The sequence below is a fragment of the Mus caroli genome, chromosome 11, assembly GCF_900094665.2.
Source record: "Mus caroli chromosome 11, CAROLI_EIJ_v1.1, whole genome shotgun sequence".
Lineage (NCBI taxonomy): Eukaryota > Metazoa > Chordata > Mammalia > Rodentia > Muridae > Mus > Mus caroli.
The window spans coordinates 111,258,354-111,281,216 of record NC_034580.1 but is presented as its reverse complement, the minus strand read 5'-3'; the positions used below and the strand labels follow the sequence as shown (position 1 = coordinate 111,281,216).

At 50.3% G+C, this 22,863-nt stretch overlaps 2 protein-coding genes and 3 non-coding genes across 8 annotated transcripts; 2 read left to right on the top strand and 3 right to left on the bottom strand.

The window, feature by feature from the left end:
- Positions 1-3,433: 3,433 nt before the first annotated feature.
- On the bottom strand, positions 3,434-14,878 carry Kctd2 (potassium channel tetramerization domain containing 2). Of its 3 annotated transcripts, none has more exons than XM_029483842.1 (7): positions 14,450-14,878; positions 12,843-12,951; positions 10,396-10,487; positions 7,420-7,515; positions 5,310-5,435; positions 4,710-4,759; positions 4,287-4,423 (listed from the first exon to the last, which is right to left on the bottom strand). In XM_029483842.1, exons 1-7 carry the CDS (start codon positions 14,786-14,788, stop codon positions 4,381-4,383), a joined length of 855 nt encoding a protein of 284 aa, XP_029339702.1. In that variant the 5' UTR covers positions 14,789-14,878; the 3' UTR covers positions 4,287-4,380. The 3 variants fall into 3 exon arrangements, 2 of the variants coding, with proteins under 2 accessions (XP_021032385.1, XP_029339702.1); XR_003838041.1 differs by having other exon boundaries at positions 4,383-4,423; positions 4,710-4,849; XM_021176726.2 differs by lacking the exon at positions 4,710-4,759 and having other exon boundaries at positions 3,434-4,423.
- A 17-nt stretch (positions 14,879-14,895) lies between these two features.
- On the top strand, positions 14,896-19,559 carry Atp5pd (ATP synthase peripheral stalk subunit d). Of its 2 annotated transcripts, none has more exons than XM_021176728.2 (6): positions 14,896-15,067; positions 16,452-16,582; positions 17,305-17,401; positions 18,310-18,381; positions 19,173-19,235; positions 19,371-19,559. In XM_021176728.2, exons 1-6 carry the CDS (start codon positions 14,957-14,959, stop codon positions 19,500-19,502), a joined length of 606 nt encoding a protein of 201 aa, XP_021032387.1. In that variant the 5' UTR covers positions 14,896-14,956; the 3' UTR covers positions 19,503-19,559. The 2 variants fall into 2 exon arrangements, with proteins under 2 accessions (XP_021032387.1, XP_021032386.1); XM_021176727.2 differs by lacking the exon at positions 14,896-15,067 and adding an exon at positions 15,085-15,369.
- Positions 19,560-21,316: 1,757 nt separating this feature from the next.
- Trnar-ucg lies at positions 21,317-21,389 on the bottom strand. The gene has a single exon. It is a non-coding gene; the product is annotated as a tRNA-Arg (tRNA).
- A 402-nt stretch (positions 21,390-21,791) lies between these two features.
- Trnar-ccu lies at positions 21,792-21,864 on the top strand. The gene has a single exon. It is a non-coding gene; the product is annotated as a tRNA-Arg (tRNA).
- A 264-nt stretch (positions 21,865-22,128) lies between these two features.
- On the bottom strand, positions 22,129-22,201 carry Trnar-ccu. The gene has a single exon. It is a non-coding gene; the product is annotated as a tRNA-Arg (tRNA).
- Positions 22,202-22,863: the final 662 nt, after the last annotated feature.

Below are 22,863 nucleotides of genomic sequence, written 5' to 3'. Positions count from 1 at the left end.
TTTCTGAGTTCGAGGCCAGCCTGGTCTACAAAGTGAGTGCCAGGACAGCCAGGGCTACACAGAGAAACCCTGTCTCAAAAAACCAAAAAAAAAAACCAACCAACCAAACAAACAAACAAAAAAACAAAATGTCAAAGAAAAAAAAGTTAAAACTGGAATTTGGTGTGAGAACATCAGATTTTTGGCTTAAAGTAGAGCTGGAGAGAATGCTCGCTCAGTGGTTAGAGCACTGGCTGCTTTTCCAGAGGACCCAGGTTCAATTTCCAGCTCCTTTGTGGTAGCTCACAACTGCCTGTAACTCCATCTCCAGGGAGTCGGCTGCTCCTGTCTGAAAGCCAGACACGTGCTGGGCAGACATACAAGCGGCCAGAGCACTCACACACATAAAAACAAAATACTTTAAAAAGCCCCCAAGTGTTTAGACAATGGGGGAAATCTGAACAAGAACTACCTATTTAGGGGATAGTGTGGGTTTGGTCAGAAGAGGTCTGGGAGTTGGGAGCCTCCTGACCAGCATGCTGGGAATAGTGAGGGTTTTTTCTTTTTTTCATTTTTTTTTTCAGCCTACATCCCAATCGCAGCCCCTGTAGCCTCTCCTCACCTGTCCCCTTCCTGATCCCCTTCATTTCTGAGAAGGGAGAGGTCCCACCCAGGGAAACAACCCACCCTGGCACCCCAAGTCACTGCAGAACTAGGTCCATTCTCTCCCACGGAGGATCCAGAGGCAGACCAGAGTTAGGGTAAGCCCCCTGCCTCGGTTGTTGGGAGATCCACATGAAGACCAAGCTGCTTAAGAGATCCTGTTTGCTTCCCGCCAGTGACAGCCTCATTCCCTGGTGCCAACAGCTGGCTCTGAGGTAGCGCTGGTTCACTGTGGTATTTCCGGCCTCACCAAGCCTGGGGACAACAGTGCTGAGTGCCCCTTCACAGTACCCCCCGACACTGCATGCGGGTTGCATGTTCAACCTCTTCCCACCCAGGGAAGGGCCACTGAACCCAGCTCTGTGGCTGTGGTGCTCAGCCCCAGGAAACTGCACTAACAGGTTGCCACTGGAGTGACTCTGGGACTGGCCAGCCTGTCCACTTATTTGCGTAGATTTCCCCCTCTTCCCTGCTGCAGCCCCCACAAGGCCTTTAAAGGCTTCCCTTAATGCCAGCCTGTGATCAACATCTGTCGCCTGGTTCCTTGAGCCTCCCCACCTGCTCCTCAACCTGCCTCTGCCGGGTACAAAATGGGCACCTGGTCATTTCTCTTCAGGAGCCCCTCCCTTATTCGTCCAGCTCTGTCCTCAGCACTCCTGGGGGCTTTTCAGCTCCAGTGAGATGAAAGGGAGGAGGGAGAGGGCCCTGCAAGCCTCTGGCAGTTCTAACAGTGCTCTAAGATGTACTCCAGAGCAGGTACAGGAGACTTGTTTGCTGAAAGCAGCCAGGTCATCACAAGATGACCACTGGAGCCAGGAGCTAGCAAAAGCACACACGGTCCAAGGCCCAGTGCTGTTGCTTATCTTTATTGACAAAAACTCACAACACTTCAGACTTTGTTCAGACACATGAGCAGCCAGTTACGAAGGGCATGGGAGAGTGACTGGCATGGTCCCAGAGACATGGAACGAAGGCCTTACTGGAAGGTGTGGGTGTCCCTTTGGCCTACTTCCTTAGCATCTCTTATCACTCCCTTCCTACACCTTGCTGACAGCCAAGAAGTAACTGAGAAATGGAGTCACTTGAGAGGTAGCTGGGCCCATCACCACCAAGGACACCAGAGGAAAAAGACCTGGGTGGGACAAAGAAAAATGCAGAAAGACACTCCCATTTGACAGTTCTAAGAACAGGGGGGCATGTAGGTCTCCGGACATCACCATGAGACAGAGACCTCCATCTGCAGTGATCAGCCAGACTCTAGCACGGAAGCGGAGCGGTTCAAGGAAAGCTGTGAGCCCCCTGTTGCCTGGAGCACAGGACTATTAAAACCACACTAGGCAAAGCTCGGGAAGCGACGACCCACCGTCCAGGACAAGAGGGCCGTGAATGCCTGGCTCTGCGTCTAGGCTTGAGGCTCAGCAGTGTCCTTTGTACAGAACTAGCTGGAGCTTTCTGGAATGTTCAGTGATGAGAACACTTAACAGGTGCAAGACTGATGCCCCATGTCTGCCCCATGTCTGTCCCATGCCTGTACTGCCTGCCCCCTAACCCTCCGCACCCCTTGCTGAACATGGAAGCAGTGTGTCGGTCCAGACCACTTGGTGTGGTCCCAGAAAAGCAGAGGGATAAGGGGGCTCCCCCAAGGTGAGGGAACAAGCGGCTCCAAATGAATCCACTGCTTCGTCCCCCAACTTGACATCACTTGTAGGTGGGGTCAAAGCTCCCTTTTCTAAGCTCTAGCTATTTGGACAGAGCAGCTTGCCCCCATCCCTTCAGTTTCCTTGAATATACCCACCCACCTTTTCTGTTTTTCTGAAAGTCGATAGAATCGACACCTCCTTTGGAAGGGGGGAGCCACTTCTGAAGGCAGACCATCTAATACGGTGTGGCTGATAAAATGTTACAGCCACTGGACTCCCGAGGTGACAACAGGGGGCCTGAACGGGTGCACTTCTATAGAGAAGTGATGACTCTTGGAGAACAGGGAGCCAGCTGGGCACGGTCAGCCACGTGAGGAGACAGCTGACATGCAATGCTGCCTTTCCAGAAGTCGCCGTGGTGGAGCCCGTGGGTAGCCGCTGTGCTACAGAATGGATGCATAGATTTCTTTTTTTTTTTTTTTTTCGAGACAGGGTTTCTCTGTGTAGCCCTGGCTGTCCTGGCACTCACTTTGTAGACCAGGCTGGCCTTGAACTCAGAAATCCGCCTGCCTCTGCCTCCCGAGTGCTGGGATTAAAGGTGTGCGCCACCACGCCCGGCGGATGCATAGATTTCATATCTCCCCCTTTTGAGACAGGGTCTCTATGTAGACCAGGCTGTCCTTGAACTTGCAGAGATCTGCCTACCTCTGCTTCGCAGGTACTCGGATGAAAGGCAATAGCCACCGCACCCATCAAATGCAGAAAACTCTCTGGTGTTGAAGGTGCCATGAATGCTTGGCCTGGGTCAATCCAGAGACAGCCTTACCTGTCTTGTGTCACGTGTCAGTTTAAAGTTGTCTAGGATAAACAGACGAGACCCTGGCCCCTCTGTCTTCCATAGGAGAGGAGAATGTAGTGAGTTCCAGACTGACGGCCTCAAGAGGCTTTGCAGTACCCTTCATAGAGGCATAGATCCCTGCCTGCCAGCAGCATCTCCTGCCCAGGAGATGGAGGAAGTGCACAGACTGCCACCACGTGAGTGAACACACACACACACACACACACACACACACACACACACACACACACACACAGAGCGAGGGACGATGATGCTGAAGAGCTAGATTGTCGAAAAAATGGAGAGACACAAGTATCACCTATCAGTCAGCGCATGTTCAAGAGACAATCACAAACACACCACCACTTTTAGCTATGACAATATGACACATTTGGCAGCGTCCACAGAACAGCCTTCCTCACCCCAAGCCGTTACAGAGGCCCACAAAGTCCTTCCTCTTTGGTCCAGTTCACGAAGCTGGGGGAGGAAGACGGGGTCAGCCAGGTAAGAAAAGGCTGCAGAAGCAGCTACACTGACTGCTCAGTTTCGAGGGTCATCCAGCACGGCTTAGGATGCCGCAGCCTCAAACCTCTGGGTGAGGATGGGCTACGAGGGACCCGGCTGAGAGAGACACCAGGTGATCCACTTGTGGGACCAGGAACAGCAACTTCCACGCTCCAACCACACTACAGGACACCTTATCCTCCTGCCCCTGAGGCTCTGTTCATAGGATTGTGGGTCCTTTGGCAACTTTATTCTGTACCCAGAACTTCGGTCCACCACACTAACACGGAATCCCCTGCCAACCTCAGAATGCCTAGGTCAGGGAAGAATGGTCCAAGCAGCTGCTCATGTCCATCATGGCGCACGCAGGCTGAGACCAGGCACAGCTCAGGACAAGCCTTCTTCCTCAGCTCCGGCTTTTAGAAAAGCATTTAGACTGTTCCAGGGAGCTAGACCTTACTCCTTTCCCCCCAATTCCCCACAAGCTCCAGCCAGGGACCCATCCCAGATGCTGTTGTGAAGGTCTGTTCTAACACTGGCTAGAAAACAAAAGCAGGTTTCTGAAAAGGGACCGTGCAGCCAGAGGCGCACTGTCTTCATCCAGGCGGTGGGGCTCCTCTGGCTTGGCCGGCCGGACACCACTTCTCGGGACCAGGCGCAGCTTTGCTTTGCAGTAGCTCGGTTACTGTACAGGTGCAGGATCTCCCGTCGCAGCTGCTGGGCCGATTGCTCTCTTGCCTTCAGGGTTCTGAAACTTCAGATTGTCCGCTTACATTCGAGAGCCTCTCTCCTGAAGAATCTAAGTGGATGGGGGAAGACAGAGTCACCTGAGTAACTGTTGGGAGCCAAGGCCCCTGGGGTCGGGGTGCAGCTCAGGGGTGGAGCTGTACACAACCTGGGCAAGGCTGGGTCTCCAGCACCAGATGGCTGCAGGGAGTTAAGTCACAGGAAAGCTGATGACAGTGAACAATTTACAAATGATTTAAAACCTCCTGTAGTTGCTTCCTCTGGGCCCTGTGGACAGCATACAGTCTGTCGTCAGCCCATCTAGCGAGGCAGGCTCGGAGCCTCTGCTCAATGGGTACCTGAGTGCAATGGTTCTCTTGCCAGGTACAGATGACCGGGAGGATCTGTGCTGTTAGAGCAAAGTTTTCCAAGTTAGAGAAAGCGGTTCACAGTCAGCACACAGGTTCTTCACAAGTGTGTAGTGTGTGTCTGCAGGGCACTGTGTGGGAAGAGAAGGGAGGAATGGATTGTCAAGGAGCAAGGCAAACACTACTTGAGTCTAGACACAAACAAGAGCCTTCAGCATCCTGACAGGATACAAACCTGCCCTGGTCCAGGCTCAGCCCCCATCAGTTTTACGAGTGTGGCATAAGTGTGCACGTGTGTGGGTGTGCATGCAGGGTGGTGGCCAGAGTGGAAACGGCGCCTCTGCTCTGTCACTCTGTCACTCTCCACCTCCTTTTGTTTTCCCTTGGGGACGAGGGCTCTCACTGAAGCTGGAGCTCACCAGTCTGGCTATGCCTGCCACCTCCCCAGACCCAACAAATCCTGATTTAAATCCAGCCTCTAACAGAGTGTGCTGAGAGGAAGCTCGTAGCTGCAGAAGGAGTGGAAGAAAGCCAGCAGCAGCCTGGCAAAGCTGGAGGGAGCTGGGGGAGGAGGAGGAGGCAGTGTCCTACCTTGGCCTTTTCGCTCGGCTCGATGACGATGCCATTGGTAGAGTTATTTAGTTCTCTGGAGACAACACAGAGGAACTCTGCCTGGTCTTCATTTCCATAGTTATAGGAGGAGCCGATGCTGATTAACTGACAAAACACAAAGATAGTGGATGACTCTGCAACCATACAGCCAGGACCTAAGAACACTCAAGGGCAAAACAAACAAACAAACAAACAAACAAACACCCCCACAAAACCAAACCAAACCAAACCAACTTCCTTGCCACAGGACCCTCCCCTCCCTCAACTGGGCTTTGTAGCTTTATCCTTCAGAGGATAAACATTCTCTGAGGTAACCAAGGCCCAGGGGATTAAACGGATCCCAATCTAGGGAGGAGAATCCAATCATGAAGAAGATGGGTCTGAGTTCTATCCTCTTCCCCTCAACCAAGCACCCGACACCATCCCAAAGGCATCAGGAGCGTCATTAATGTAGTCACTGCCTGTGTCCTCTGAGGTACACCACCAAGCAAATGAGCCCTCCTCAGCCCCACCTGCTCCCACTCGTACTTGCTCTAGACAAGAGAACTGAACACAGAGACATGGCAGTACCAAGAGAACCACTCTGTCTGTGGCCACCAAAAGACACAAGCCATGGTATTCTTTTTTTTTTTTTTNTGGTTTTTCGAGACAGGGTTTCTCTGTGTAGCCCTGGCTGTCCTGGAACTCACTCTGTAAACCAGGCTGGCCTCGAACTCAGAAATCCACCTGCCTCTGCCTCCCGAATGCTGGGATTAAAGGCATGCGCCACCACGCCCGGCAAGCCATGGTATTCTTAACCTTCTTGGAGACACAATCCAGCACTTAACTCTAAAGTTGAAGTGCACACAGAGGAGCCCGGCAGAGAGCGAATGCAGCCTCGTAAGCACTCACAGCCTCAAGCCGGGGTACTCCTGTCGCAAGACTGGGGTGCCCCACACTCCCCTTCATCATCTACACCTTGGAGACAATAAGAATAGACTTCACTCTCCCTTAGGACATCGCCACTTCAGGACTAGAAGCACAGCTCATTAGCAGGGCACGTGCCTGCACTGCATGAGGCCACAGGTTCGAACCCCAGGACTGTGATAACATAAAAGTCACATTAAAAACCATCTATCACCTTCACAAAGAAAAGTCACGCATCTATTTTTACTTTAATTTTTTACATATAATTTATAAAAATAACTTCTGCTTCAGATTATGCTCCAGGAAAAACGGCCGTGACTATAAACGTTGTGCAGCATTTGGCCACCCACAGCTGACTGGGAAGAGGGACCCATGTGACAGTGGGACTGATCCTGAAGGGAGAGAGGGACCTCTCCCTCTAGCTATAAAGTGACAGCCTTGAGACAAGCTGTGGCTTTTGTTCCTTCAGTGACCTTCTGGTGCCAGGCCAGCTGGCTCTGCAGCGCCACATAAACGCAGTCACCTCCAGACAAAAGCTCACTCCCTTCTCGCACGCACGCTCTGGACCCAGGGCTGAGGCAACAGGAGATGCACTAGGCTGCCACCTAATGGAAGAAAGTGGTAAATCCAGATTCTCAGGGGCTTTCTGTTCAAATAACCCCCATTCTAAGCACAAGGCACAGGAAGGGAAAGAGAATGCTGGGAAATGACCCTGCACACTCGTGGGTCTGATCCCCAGCACACTACGATGCACACGTGCACACTCATGTGTCTGATCCCCCCCAGCACACTGCGGTGCACACACCCAGAATTATACGGCTCCCGTTGAAGCCAGCCTTCTTTAGGACTAACAGAATGGAGTCAGCAGAGCACTTCTGACAGGAAATCTCTGAGGCAAAGACAAGCAAAAGGAGGCACTTCTCAGTCTTTCATGACACACCGGCACTGCCAAGTTCCGATTCCGGATGTGAAGCCAGAAAAGCCACAGTCCTCTTCCCAGCCCTCCCCAGCCGCCTGCCCGTCACAGCACTGAGCGAGCAATGCACACCAAGGAGCTCTTTTCCTAACTTTGAAATGAAAATGGGATCACACAGCTCACCCACCTCCACCCTGGGGCTACTGCCTGGCTGGCTGTGACTCCCTGAGATGAGGTGCTGGGGTTGTTTCTCTTTGAGCAACATACCTGTTCAAATTTCCAGCCGTCAGACATAGTGGAGACCATCTGCGTGAGCTCTTCCTCTTGACACTGCAGGACCCTGTACACGTGCTTCACGGGGCCCTGCAACAACAGGCCGACTAGGTCAGCATCGTGGGGGCCCCTGCAGGACCCACCGCCCACAGTTGCCTGGGGGTGGGTTCTCAGACCACCCACTACCTCACTCTCCAAACAGCACGATGGGGTGCAGGAAAGCTCACCAGCTACAAGAACAGAAAGCAAGGCAACAGACACGAACCAAAGCATGCCATAAGCCTGGGCTCCAGACGGACAGCTCGTGTGACAATAGGAGAGTCACTTTTTATATGTTACTTAGAGGCTAAAATACACAATGTAATTTTGGTGCTCCAGACTGAATGTAAATGGTTATGGCAATTACCTTTTGGAAAAGCTATTTTTATTTATGTGTATGTATGTGTATGGCATGTGTTTGTGGGTGTCCGTAGAAGACCTATGAAGATGTAGGACTCCCTGGAGCTGAAGTTACAGGTGGCTGTAAGACATTCAACACAGGTCCTTAGCCAGTCCAGCAGGGACTCTTACCCACTGAGCCAGCTGTTCAGCCTCATACTGTTTTCTTTTTGAGACAGGGTCTCACTATGTAGTCGTAGCTGTCCTGGAACTCATTATGTAGAACACATTGGCCTTGAACTCAAGATTCATCTTCCTCTGCCTCCCAAGCACTGGGCTAACAGCATGCACTATCACACCTGGCACATCTGTCGAAAATGTCCTGGAATTCACTCTATATCCCAACCTGGGCTCAAACTCCTGATTCTACCCTGCTTTCATTTCCCATGTGTTGGGACTACAGCCTGCTGCCTGCCAATGGCAACTCCGTATTAATCCATTTTCATATCAAGAAGAAAGCACATTCTACAGATACTCATTAGTTCCCCTTTGCTGAGGCTGCCAGGAAGCTGCCAGGGTCTAACAGTGTATTCCTGTTACAGAGGTGTGAGACAACAAGAAAGAAACATTTATTTTCTGTCTGCATTCCTGCCTAGCTTCTCTACGGCCTAGGATTTCCTGAGTAACTGTGGCGGGTGTGGAACACTCAGAAAGCTAAAACAGGAGAGTGGAGAGTCCAGGAGAGCTGGGGCTGTACAAAGAGGCTACATGTCAAAACACTAAGAAACATAAAAAGTGTCTTTTGGGGCTGGGGATGTGGCTCAGCAGTGGAGTCACTGTCTAGTACTGTGTGACCCTGGCTTCCACCCTAGACACACTGAGAGGCACAACCATAAACCAGAGGACAATGACTACAACACAGCTCTAAGACAGGAGCGCCCTTCTTTGTAAATACAGACAATCCACTGACAACCCCTTTGGTTCTAGCCATTTATTTGCCTATACATTTTGGAAGCAATCAGGGCATCCCAAAATCTGTGATATTGGCCAGAGTGGGCAAAGTCCCTAGGATCTAAGCTGCCGTTGGCTCTCTTTTTCCTCTTCCAGAGTCAATCCTCCTGTGCTCCAAAAAGAATCAAGACTAACTACCAAATAAATAAACAAACATACATGAACAGAAAAGTACTTAGAAACCTGTCAGACACCGAGAGAGAGAGAAGAGACCACGGCAAACACGGTCTTAGAGACCCCACACCTTGGGCTCTGCTCGAACACCTGCCATGTACATCTGGCAGTGCACAAGTTCAAAGAGGTAAGATCTAGAAATCTACACAGCCAACCAACTGAATCTGAGAAGCACATAGACAGGAAAGAGGGCACCTTTCAATATTAATATCATCCCATTTCTCAGAGTTCTCTTCATGAAAAGGACAGATGGAAGATCAACATAAAAGGTCCTGACATTCCTAGAACAAGAACGCTTCCAACTGGGTATCGGTGCTGAAGCCTCCGAGCCTGGAGGGCTAATTCAGTTAACTGCTGCCATCAAATAGAAACCCTAGGATGCTCTCAAGGGATCAACTAATGGCCAGGAATGCAGAGCACTCAGGCTCCAGGATTCGGGTGGCTTCAGATTACACAATTGAGGGTACCATAAAACTTCTACTAAGCACTCTTTTATTTTAGATTGTGGGAAACTGGGGATAAAGCTAGACTTCCAAGACCTCTATTACTAAATATCTACAAGGCAAGATGCCCTGGGGATGTAAGATGGCCAGGAGTAGAGCACAGGGTCCTGCTTCCCATCTACCAAGTAGAAGTCTACTGTGGACATCAACAAGAAGCCTTCTAGCAGACAGAGTAAGCCTCCGTCTTTGCAAACGCCTCAGAGGAGTGGCTGAGCAGCTCTGATTGCCCTTTCTTTAATGGGAAGTCAGCACAGTGTCATCAGACAGACAGACGGACAGCTATGGCTGTTCTTACACAAAGAAGAGACAGTCTTTTCTCTCTTGCTAGACTCCCAAGTTCTTGGGAGCAAAGATCCTCTCCTGTTACAAAATCCCAAGGGCTCCCACCCCACAGAAGGAAGGGCTCAGCACTGATGAAGGGCTGGGAGAAGCTGGAGTTTGCCCCACTGTCTGCCCGCCTTACAGGAGGCACTTTCATTATCACATCTAAGTCGGTATAAAAACCCAAAGCTGTGAGAGAATGAGGCTGAACATGGCGTTCTCCACAGCACGGCTCAGACGCTTCTGAGTGGCTTGTAGCAGCTGGAGGGCGGGTGCAGGTGAGACTGTGGGCTTCCTCTGAGGGACTCAGAGGCTCCCCCAGTAAGAACGAGCTCTCTGGGCTGCAACCCAGCACTAGGGAAGCTGAGGCAGGGGAGTGCAAGACCTGGCTGGGCCTTTCCCACAGCCATTGTTGAACACTACCACTATCCTGAAGGGCTGGGGCTGCTCTGTCTGCTCTGCTACTCAGTTCCCATTCTGAACCAGCCTGGCCCTCCAGCCCGGAGGGCAGGGCATCCTTTTCACATCACAGACAGACAGCTGCCTGGACAGGTTTTGTCCTTAGCAGTTCCACACATCTTACTTGTGAAGTTCTGTTCTCATTGTCTCGTATCCTTTCCTTAACCAGCCGCACGAGAGATGCGATATTGTAAAACTCTGCTTCCTCCAGCACACCTAGAAGAAGGACCAGGCTGTGGTCAGAGAGGTGTGAGCCCAGGGGGAACAGCAAGGCAAGGCTTGCCTTCCAAGTACTGCATTTTCCAACACAAATCTCATCTCCCCTTCAGCCTAGGAAACGTAAGAAATCTGACTCTGCTCTCCAGGGCTTGCCCAAGAGTTCACACTGAGGGGAATCAAACACAGGGTGCACCCTCCTGTCTCACCCATCCTGCTCACTATGTCCCTGTCACCTGTTCCTGGAACCTGCCACACGGGACTGTTCCCAACCCTGCAGCCTTTTCTTGTTTTCTCTAAAACGGGCAAATTGATAGGGACATGTATATTAACTTACACGTTTAATAGGATAATTATTTCAGTCAGGCTGGGCAGTGGCAGAAATCTTGCCTAGCAAGGTTTGATCCTTAACTAATAACAAACGTGTATGTGTGTGTGTGTGTGGGGGGGGGGGCAATCAGTGACTCCTCTCATGGTAAACAAAATCAAAGATTTTTAGATAGAGTAATTATCGGATGTCTGCCCCCGCGCTAGGAAAAAAAAATGCTCTAATGAACATTAAGGAGGATCATGCCAAGGTTCTGGTTTTAGAGTAACACAGAGAATTATTATCATTATTATTTTTTGAGACAGGATTTCTCTGTGTAGCCCTGGCTGTCCTCGAACTCACTCTGTAGACCAGGCTGGCCTCGAACTCAGAAACCTGCCTGCCTCTGCCTCCCAAGTGCTGGGATTAAAAGCATGCACCACCACGCCTGGCTGAGAATTATTAAGGAACGAAATTCAAAATCTATCCTCAAACAACTCAGAAGTAAAACCTCTTAGGAGAATGAGGGAGGAGAGGTAGGGGATAGAAGTGCCCAGGAGACAAAGTTCAGTGATTTAAAAAAACAAAAAAAAAACAAAACCAAATAAATGATCAAAACTGGTTAATCTTGGTAAAGGAAACTTTGTATTAGTCATGCTTTCTTTTTCTAAGCCCAAAATTATTTCAAAATAAACTGTTTTCAAAATTATTTTTGTCAAATATTTATTTTTGTCAGGTGTGGTGGCTTTAATGCCTTTAATCTCAGCAGCAGCAGACTCTGTGAGTTCAAGGTCAGCCAGCACTACAGACTGAGGCTCTGTCTCAGAAAAACAAAGGAAACCACGTTTATCCATTTGCGGTGTGGGTGAAAAGGAGGTCAGAGGACAATTTGCTGCGATCGATCCTTTCCTCCTACCATGGGTGTGACAGGGACTGAACTCGGGTTGTCAGGCTCAGCAACAAGAGCTATTACCTGGCGAGTCACCTCGCTGGCTCAACAACGTTTACTGGTGGTTTTTTTTTTTTTTTTTTTTATTAAAGACGTAAAAAGATTGTTAAGAGGCTACCAGATAACACAATGTGTGTGGAATTTATTGCGTCTTTTCCTACTTCTTATGTATGCATCTGAAATGATTTTTTTTTCCACACAGGGTTTCTCTGTGTAGCCCTGGCTGTCCTGGAACTCTCTCTGTAGACCAGGCTGGCCACTTGCTTCTGCCTCCTGAGTGCTGGGATTACAGATGTGCGCCACCACTGCACTGTGTGATTTGTTTTAAAAGGGCATTTATAGACAGACTCCCTTCAGGGAGAAAGAGTGAGCAGGGAAGGGACCGTGAGACAGAGACTGGGCAAGAACGAACAGTTCCTCTTTCCCGACGCAATGGAGCTGCTCCTGAGCCGCGTCTCTAATGAGGGTTGCCAGTACAAGCTTCGCTAGCCAAAGGTACGGGTTCTAGATCAGGGGCCCGGATTTAGGAAAGGACTCCAAATTTCCACTGGATGCCTCCAGAGACCAGGCAGTCCTTTTACATCGAAGCCTAGACCCACTTACGATCCAAATGCCCTACAAAGTGCAATGACAAGGAGCCTGCGACACGCCTGCCTCAGAGTGAGTTGGAGAGTGAATCAGGTCAGCTGCACGACTTCACAGAGAAGCATGAGACCAGAGTCTTAGGAAACGAGGTCAGGCATTTATTAACATTATTTTCACAAGTCCAAAGGAAAATGGAAAAATGAAACACCTGGCTGACGAAGACGTGGCGCTTCAGGCACTCACCCCCAGCAAATACGACACATGTGATGGGGACACAGGTTTACAAGCCTAAAGCAGATTCTGCGAGCGGAGCAAGTCGGCTCAGCAGTACAGCTGACCCAGCTCTGCACAGCCTCCTTCCAGGCGCTTGCACAAGCCCGGGAGCTGGAGGCTATCTGCTTACTTTCACTAACCCTCCCACCTGCGCAAGCTCAGGGGCGATCCCAAACCAAACCGGAAGTCCTCGAAGCAGCTCTAATCAACCACAAGTCTGAAACCAGCCAGGTGGCCTTACCTTCTTCTGCCAACTCCTTGGTAATGATGAGTTTCCCATGGCGGAGGTAGTTTAGGATTGGACCAAAGTAGGTAGGGTCTCTGTCAATCAGATACGCTCCAGTCTCGTCCTGTCAACCGAGCACAGCCAAGCACTGTGAACCTTCAGCAACATTTTCTAAATAGCATTTCCCTAATTCGCCGGGGCATTCAGGCAACAGTCACTCTGTCAGCTAAAAACCATTTATTTATTTATTTATTTATTTATTTATTTATTTATTTACTGAGCCGGTTTTGCTACAGTTTGCTTATTTTAAACTATTGACCAGAGGCTGGCTTTAAGATCATTTCAGGTCAGATGTCTTAGATGCACAGTCACTCCCACTGCCCAGGCCTTTATTTACTGGGTAGACCCAGAGTCTGTTAACATTCTTCTGTAGGGTACCAGCTACAGGGAGGGGATGAAGGAGATCTCATAGCTGTGTTAAGCGTTCTGACTCCTTCACTGCCCCTGGACTACAGTCCTAATTCTGAGAAAACCTCCATTCTATTGGCAGCTCTCCTGAGCCCAAGGCCAACATCAGTGGGAGTCCGCACTGGCAGCTGCAATCTCACACACCCTAGCTCTGTGCCCAGAGGAAGCTTGGTACTGCCAGGACTTGGCTCAGAGCAACTTTAATCCTACTCATCTTTACAGTAAAAGAAACAAGAAACTGGCTTGTGTTGGCCATAAGGAAGATTTAGGGTATATAAAAATAATTCCCTATAAACAGGAGTTCTGGAATCTCTTAGGGTCCCCATCAATTTGGTATCAGAGAACAGATGAAACTGATTAAGGGTTTATGCAAGTCTACTAACCATTGGAGTGCTTTATGGTATGGATGCGTTTGAGAGTCAAAGGTGAACCTGCAAAAGTTACGGTTCAAACTGGAAATGAATGACGTCTTGCCACTGCTCAACCCTGTGTTTGACGCTACACACTCTCTGGGTCCTAACGGATCAGCCCATCTTTCCAAGGAGTGCATTTACTTCCAAAAATGTACCGAAACGGTGACTGTTACAGCATACAAGGTCTGGGACCAGGATTTTATCACCACCACAGGATGTATCACCACAAGCACTCCCTGCAGCCTTCAGTAGTGGACGCTATCGTTAAACCCCGAGTTTAATACCACTTTACACAGGGATGGAACAGGACCTGAGTCCTCCGAAAGTGACCAAGATGTGGTCATTCACCCTGACCCAGTTCTGAATGCACCTGGCACCAGCAGCAGGGGGCCGTCCCGGAGCCAAAGAAAAACTCATGCAGATCTGAGAAGGGGTGGTCCCCAGGAGGGGCAGGGAATGTGACAGGAGCACGAAGGGGGCTCCCGTGGGTGCAGGTAGACAACTCCAGGCAGGAGCAGCTGAGAAAAGAGCGGGGTGCGAAGGGAAGCCGGAGTGTGCCTGAAGATGGGGCAGAACTGGGAAGGGAGGTCATTCTGAGGTGGCCAGTGCTAACTCGGAGAGAGAGAGTGGACTCAAGTCCGGGTTTGCAGGTCTCGCTGGAGGGAAACGCGTCCCAGAGATCGGAGCACCAGCCTGGAATGGGTCCCAACACCCGGGGGCGCGCCCGAGGGCGGGGCGCACCTTGTCGGAGTCCAGCTCCGGGTCCTCCTGGCAGCACAGGCGGCAGAGGAAGGACTTGGGCTCCCGGCCTAGGGTCTGTCTGGTGGTCACGAAGTAGGTACCGCCCACGTTGAGCCGGACCCAGCGGGCCGCCCCGCCGCCTCCCGTCCGCTCCGGAGGTCCGGGCCCGGGCTCCAGCGGCTGCGCGACGGCGGCGGGCTGGCGGCCGTGTCCGCGGGGTGTCGGGCCGGCAGGGCGAGGGCTGGGGGGTCCGCGGCCCGAGCCGCCGCCGTCGCCCATCGCACTGCCGCCACCCCCTCCCAGCCCCGCCACTGCCGGGTCCAGCTGCAGCTCCGCCATCTTGGGCCGCCGCTGCCCGCGCGCCGCCGGGCCGGCCGACTCCTCGGCGGGGAGAGCCGGGCCGACCCATCGGCGGGCGTGGGGCAGGGGGAAAAGGGACCCCGACGGCGCAGGCGCTGCGCCCGCCTTCCAAGGACGGAACTCCATGCTCATTGGCTGAAGTGTGACATGAGACCCGCCTATTGCTCGTTCGGATTGGCCGAGGAGAGAACTTCCGGCGACTCTCTTCCGTTCCTTGCTTGCTGGAGAGAGAGAGCACTCCGCCGGGGGTCGGTGAAGGTGAGTGGGGTCTGAGGTGTTGGGTCGGATCTCCACGGACTCTTTTGTATTGTATTCCAGACCTCGCTTCCACACTTGTTCCAGCTCCACGGAGGACGTCGGGTCTTCGAGCTGCCCCGCTGGCAGAGCGCCCGAGGTCACTGCTTTGCCCTGCTCGCTTCCCCGCGGGGCGAGCCTGGGGCCTGGCAGTGACTTAGCCAATCACCGTGAATTTAGATGTTTTCACAGACTTTTGTCTCACACGGTGTGGCGATCTCAGGAGTGGAGTTTAGGGGTCGGGAAAGCGGCACAGAGTTAGGGTGGTAAGTTTCAGAGAGGACAAGACACCTAGCAGACTTCAACTCTACGTTCTTTCCTTCGAATGGAGGATTCCTCGTGAGGTTTACCGATTGATCTAATTTAACTATTGGTCATTCTCTATGCTTATGACCTGTTTCTATAAGAGCAGGCTGGCCAATTTGTCTGAGAAACAACCAGCGCTAGAGATGAATCAGATAACAAAAAGTCTATAACTCCTGCTTTCTCCAGTGCACTTCGTTCTCTGGCATCCTTAGTTCACTTGACAACTGTCTTAGTCTCTGTCCTCTTAGAGACGTAAGCTTTACTGAGGAAGGAAGGAAGGAAGGAGGAAGGAAGGAAGGAAGGAAGGAAGGAGGGAGAGAGACCAGCATTTGACAACTTAGATCGATAGGAAGGTATCCCCCACTCAGAGCTTGTGTAGATGGTTTCCACTTTTCGGTTGGCTCTCTTCATAGTTATTTTCTGTATCTCGTCTTGTTTTGGTCTCAAGACCACTTCAGTCACTTTCTTTTCACAGTATCATTTGTGTAAAAATGCCTCTGAAAGTGCACGGTATGTGTGCTGTGGACAGGATGACCTGGGCAGGACGGTTCGAGTGATCGGCCGGGGTTGTGGTGGAGAGTCAGTGGCCAAAACACAGTAGCTTAGTCAGCCTTTGGGCAGCTTATGACTTCCTTTAGCAGTGTCTGCAAAGAATAGAAATGAGTTGGGATAGAGGAAGGGCAGCCTGGTAGGAGAGAACATGTTTATATTCTGGGTTGTAGAGCTTTATTTTGACGTATTGAGACAAGCTCTCATATCTCTCATGTGGCCTTGAACTTTGATTCTCTGCCTCTACCTCAGTGTTTCTGGTGCTGGAGAGGGAACCCAGGGCTCTGTCCATGCCAGGCAAGCATTCTAGTAACTAGCTACATCCCTAGCCCTCTTTCCTGGTTTAAATCCGAATTCTTTCATCTGTTGCATATATATACCCATCAAATGCTCGAGCCGATCCGTCTCTTAACGACTTGTATTTCTCTGGAATGGTCTCCTTCAGGGGTTCTCTCCAAAGGCACTGTTTAAGCTGACCTGTTTTGTTTTCTAGTATCCCAAGATGGCTGGGCGTAAACTTGCTCTAAAAACCATTGATTGGATGTCTTTTGTGGAGATCATGCCCCAAAACCAGAAGGCAATTGGAAATGCCCTGAAGTCCTGGAATGAGACCTTCCACACCAGGTCAGTATGCTGTAAGAGGAAGCCCCCCATCCCATTGCTGAACCTGGAAGCAATGTTTTGACATTTATCACATCTACTTAGTATTTAGTAAGCATATGAGTTCGCATCTGCTGCTGTGTGTGCCATATCAAAAGGAAAACTTGTGGGGTTGGCTCTCTGCCTTCAACTATGTGATGAGTCTTGGGTATTAAATACAGGTCCTCAGGTTTGGCAACAAGCGCCTTTACCCACTTGGCCATCTTGCCAGCCCTAGCTAGGCATTTCTAATAGTCCGACAAGAGGTAGGCATTTCTTTTTTTTTTTTGTTTTTTTTTTTTTTTTTTTTTTTGAGACAGGGTTTTTCTGATAGCCCTGGCTGTCCTGGAACTCTTTTTTTTTTTTGTTTTTTGAGACAGGGTTTCTCTGATAGCCCTGGCTGTCCTGGAACTCACTTTGTAGACCAGGCTGGCCTCGAACTCAGAAATCCACCTGCCTCTGCCTCCCGAGTGCTGGGATCAAAGGCGTGCGCCACCACGCCCGGCTGAGGTAAGCATTTCTAATAGCCCGACAAGAGGAAAGAAACAATGTGTTTTGCAAATTAAAGCATTTCTGGCATTTTTGTGGTGGCCCTTCAGATACAAGTGCTCTTGACACTCCAGTGTGTCAGGGATGGGAGGTTGCTGTGTCTTTTGCTCATTCCAGTCCAGGAATAACAATGCTGACTTCCTCTTCCATACGAGTAGGTTGGCTAGTCTGTCGGAGAAACCACCTGCGATTGACTGGGCTTACTACAGGGCCAATGTGGCCAAGCCTGGCTTGGTGGATGATTTTGAAAAGAAGGTGAGCCTTCAGATAATCAAGTAAAGGTCTGTCTTGTAAGGGGCTGGCAGGTCGGGGGAGTGGGTTTGGCCAAAGGCCCTGGCTGGGGTGGATTTAGTGAGCACCTGTAGAGAGTCAGGGTTCAGTCACTCGGCAGTGCAGGTAGCCTTGCTCCCAGGAGCTGAAGGACTTGGAGGGCCTTTAGTCTCTTACCTGCCTCCTCCTTGTAAACTAACAGTTCTCCCCCCGACCCCCTTCTCCAACCTCTTCTCTTAAAAAGATGAGTTTCCTGTCTCTGGGTGTTTTTCCTGCGATATTCCAGAGGAAGCTTGGTGGTACCGTATGCTCCAGAGTTAGAGTCACAGGCTGCAGTGAGCTGCCATGTGGGTGCTGGGAATTGAACCCAGGTCCTCTGGAAGAGCAGCCAGTACACAAAACTGCTGAGCCGTCTCTCCAGCCCCATCAGTGACCTGTATTCTTTTGGTACCTGCACATAATACAATGTCTCTGGATCCAGAGTCCATTTGCTTACTATTTGAAGATGTTTCTAGAAGACCTGCTCTGTGTGGCTTAGCATATACAGTGCCAGGGCTGTAATACTAAATACCTCATTTGCAAATATGATTCCCACCAGTCAGCCCTCAAGGGTTCTGTGTGAAAAAGAATGTCTTAGACTGTAAGATGCTGAGTGGCTGTTATCGGGTGTGGGAGCCCTTTTGAGATGGGGAGACAAAGTGATGCTTGTTATGAGAAGGAAATGTGGGCGGGTCCTGTGTGATTAGTGATGGGTGGAGGGGGTCTTCCGAGTCTCCCCACCACACACAGAGATCATAGGAAGTGAGAGTGTCCCATGTAGTCTGTAAGAAGTAGAGGCTTTCAGCCTACAGACTTTTGGGCTACAAGAGTGACGTGTCTGTCCTTGTTTATAGTATAATGCCCTGAAGATTCCTGTGCCTGAGGATAAATACACAGCCCTGGTGGACCAGGAGGAGAAGGAGGATGTAAGTACCGGGTGGGCATTTCTGTGGTTGTCTTGTTTAATTTTTTGTTTTTGTTTTTTTCCCCCCTCCAAAATTTTCTTGGTTTTTGTTTGTTTTATTGTAAGGTGTCACTGTGTCACCTTGGTTAACCTCACACTCATGGCGATCCCCCTGCTTCAGCCTCCCAAGGGTGGGGATTATAAGCAAGTGCCACCATGGTCAGACCCTGCAGCTTCCTTAATTCTGAGTAGCTAGGGTAGAGAGCGAGTTAAATTGAAGACTAAAGTGTGAGAGTCAAGAGGACTGAAATGCTAGTAAATGCAGCCACATGAATCTAAAAATAATACTGAATGAAAGAAGCCAGCAAGCCCAGGCCTGGTGGCATGCACTTTAATGCCCTATGTCTGAGTTAGAGGGCAGCCAGAGCTCTGTAAATCTGAGTGGCTCAGTGCTTACACCCAACAGGTCTGTTAAGAACAGGACATCAGTTTTAGAACATAACCACTCAGCTCTCGAATACCTATTTGTCTGAAAATACCTCATGCTAAATTGGAACCTGGGGGTGGGGTTGGGGGTGGGGTGGGGGGCAGCTCATGACTTTCCTCGACTGTTGAGTGGTCAGTCCTAAGCTGCTTTCCTGCCTGACTGCTGTGAGGGTGTTGAAAGGTGTCGCTTGTCCTCAACAAAAGCATTCGGGACTGGGCCAAGCTTGCTCTTCTGTAGATGGCAGCAGGAAAGGAGCAGACTGAGCCCCCACGCTCGGGGGTCAGGACACAGTTTGGCTTCAGGACAGTTTCTTCTTTCTCTTAAAGGTGAAGAACTGTGCTGAGTTTGTGTCTGGATCCCAGCTCAGGATCCAGGAGTATGAGAAGCAGGTGAGGATGAGCCATGGCCTCGTTCTGGGACCCGTTGTCTCTGTCACTGCATGGCAGTGATCTTCCTTGGATTCTTGTTCTGGTCTCAGCGGCCTTGCCCATTTCCTATAGCTAACAGGTTTCTGCTCTTTGTAGCTGGAGAAAATGAGGAACATAATTCCCTTTGACCAGATGACCATTGATGACTTGAATGAGGTCTTCCCAGAAACCAAGCTGGACAAGAAGAAGTACCCGTACTGGCCCCACCAGCCCATTGAGAACCTATGAAGCAGCCTGGGACGGAGCCCCGGCCGACATGAAATAAAACATTTAAATAGTGCTGGCTATTGTCTCTGAGTAGATAAATACTGTGAGGGGGCCCCACCAGAAGCATTATGTGGACATCAATGCTGACTAAGACTGCTGGAGCTGGAGCAGCAGGGCATAGTATGGGGAGGCCAGTTCTTGCAGATTGTCCTGTGCTCTTTCATGTGTGTCCTGGCCCCTACTTCACACACACAAACAGAACCAGTTAAGGTGATGGGGAGAGACAGCCCTTACACATCACCTGTGACCAGTACACAATTGCTGAGTCTTCTCCTGTTCTCACAAGCATCAGGGTTGTAGTGAGAATGACGTAGCCTGGGAAGCTTCTAAATATCTAAGCACCCCTATCTCACTGCTGTAGTTTAAAGTCCTGTATGGAGAGCATGAGGGAGAGAGAGTTTGCAGACTCAGGCCAGAATTAGCTGCAGGGGTTGGCTGAGTCTGGTGTCCCAGTCTGTAGGGTAGGGGCTGGCGAAGAAACCATAGCTCCTCAGTGGGGTGCCAGGGCCATGACTTAGGGGTAACTCCATGTGGTATGCTGCTGTTGTGAACATTATAGGCAGAACTACATGTGAGCTCCAGGGGTCAGACCTCTTTGCTACCTCCTGTCTGTGGCGGAAGAGCCACTTTAGAAGAGACATTGTATTATCAGTCTTAAATGTTCTTGCCTCAGAAAACTCTAGAAACTACTGCTATTGTACTTCTAAGAAAACAAGCTGGGGGAGGCAGAGGCAGGTGGATTTCTGAGTTCAAGGCCAGCCTGGTCTACAAAGTGAGTTCCAAGACAGCCAGGGCTATACAGAGAAACCCTGTTTTGAAAAACCAAAACTAAAAAAAAAAGAACAAAACAGCCAAGTGTTAGGGTAAACTCTAACCCCAGCACTAGGGAGGCAGAGGCAGGTGAATTTCTGTAAAATTGAGGCCAGCCCTTTCTGCAAGCAAATCTTTTGCTAAAGGAACATATACCGAAGCAGGAAATAGAGGAGACATGTATGTATTTTTATGAAGGAAACTGCTAAGTTAAAATAGACTAGGGCTGGAGAGATGGCTCGGCAGTTAAGAGCACTGAAGAGGTTCTGAGTTCAATTCCCAGCAACCACATGGTGGCTCACAGCCATCTGTAATGGGATTGATGCCCGTGGTGTGTCTGAAGACAGCTACAATGTACACACATAAAATAAATCTTAAAAAAAAAAAAAAAAAGAGAGAGAGAATGAGAAAGACCTTTGCCAACCTCTGGAAGCCATCCTTTTGCCCCACCCCTGGTGACACCCTCCCACCTTGGCAATGCAGAGCTTGCTGTGGCCTACCCACCTAACCTTTTCACCACCCCTCCCCTCCATCACTGTAAGGGTTGTGAGGACTGTATGGAAGCACGGAGTGAGAGCTACTCTCCACTGCTCTGGGTCCCCAGCCTGGCTGGGAGGCATCCAAGGGTATAGACTCTTGCTGGAACAGCTCAGCAGCAGGAGAGATTGAAGCTGGGCATTTTCCCTGTTGGATTGTTTCATTCAAGAGTTAAATAGACACATAAATACATGATTTAAACCCACAAACCAGACAGACATGGTGACACATGCCTACAGTCCCAGCATTCAGGAGGTTAAGGTGACAATGGATATCACAAAAATGTACCTGAAAGAAACAACATATCTAAGGGTAATATCAACAGGTGTTTCCGATACAGTTTTTTCCTATTTAAGACCTGGAAGCAACTCAATGCTAATTGAAAATTAAGATTTATTGAAAGAGATGCCATCCAAATGAAAACATTCCGACCACGAAGGGACTCGAACCCTCAATCTTCTGATCCGAAGTCAGACGCCTTATCCATTAGGCCACGCGGTCTACCTGAGCAAATAGCTTCACCGGAACGTATTATTTGATGAAGTAAAGGAGCTGCTCCGACGACAGACAACGGGTGATGTCTGTGGCATCTGTAACTTCCGAGCAGCGGCGCTTGGGAGTTGGGTAGCGCAGCTACGTGGCTTGATGAGGAGCTCATCCGACTTCGGCTAATTTGAGTCCTCTCTGGTCAGCCTCTGTGCCCACGGGTTGGATTGCGACTCTTTTCTGTCTCGCAGCCCCTCGATGTAGGGCGTCGTCTTCTGGCTTTTCTCCGGGTCGGCCAGATATCTGTGTCCGGACCAGAGCGCCAGAGCGGAGGCGCTCCGTCACTGTTCCGGGATAGGGTTGGCCACGTCAGCACGTCGCGCTATCACGGACCACGTGAACATGGTTTTTTATCGCGCCCCAGTGGCCTAATGGATAAGGCACTGGCCTCCTAAGCCAGGGATTGTGGGTTCGAGTCCCACCTGGGGTGGTGTTCCCTTAATTTTGGAGACAGAGTCGTGCGCGCACTTCCTGCCGCTATACCAGGCTTTGTTTAGCTCTCACCAAAGTCCAATTTGTGACCAGTCATTTAGCTCGGTTTGTAAATGGTATTCTACACAAGGCTGTAGTAGTTCTTTAAGGCCCTCCGTATCCCGGGCATGCGCGTCCCGTAGTTTTGAAGGTTAGGGTGGCCTCCATTTATCTTAGGATAAAGTAAAAAAAAACAAAAAAACAAAAAAACAGACCCTTTCTTTACCCCAGGTGGGACTCGAACCCACAATCCCTGGCTTAGGAGGCCAGTGCCTTATCCATTAGGCCACTGGGGCTCACGGCACGTAGGTGTCGCCTTTTCCGTCCTAATGGGCTCACGACTATACCTCTAAATGGTCCGATTTAAAGACGGTTTTTGGTTGTTGACCCAGGGAGAAGCTGGGACCTGTACTAAAACGACCGCGCTATTCAGCTGCACAACCCGCACAAGGTAGAGCTTAGTGGGCGCCTTGAGGTCGCCTGCTCATCCGGACGCAGAATGCGTGAAAGTTTCCGGGGCGTCAATTTTCTACCCCTCCCTCCGCCCCCCTAAAGAACTGACAGTGAAACAAGAAAGGGCGACAAATATCAGACATAATATTGACAGTATTGAAACATGAGCACTGAAAATCTTCCCGATCCTTCCAGTAACGATAGAAACATTCAGACACTACGTATGTCCTTTGCAAATACGCAATACACCGGAGGGCGGGCGTCAAAAGAGCAGGAAGAGAGGAAAACGTCAAACCAAAAGAGACAGCTATCTTAGCATTGGAGTGTTAAAACGCACTTTAAAAGAGAACCCGAGGGATGGAAGCGCTGAGCAGTCTGGGAGGTATAGCTTGGCAATGGCTTCGTGGTAGGTGTAGAGAGGGTCTGGGAAAGGGCTGAGGCTTGAAAGGAGGTATGTATGGTGTATGCAACTATGTAACTGAGCACAGGAAGCATTTGTTTAGTG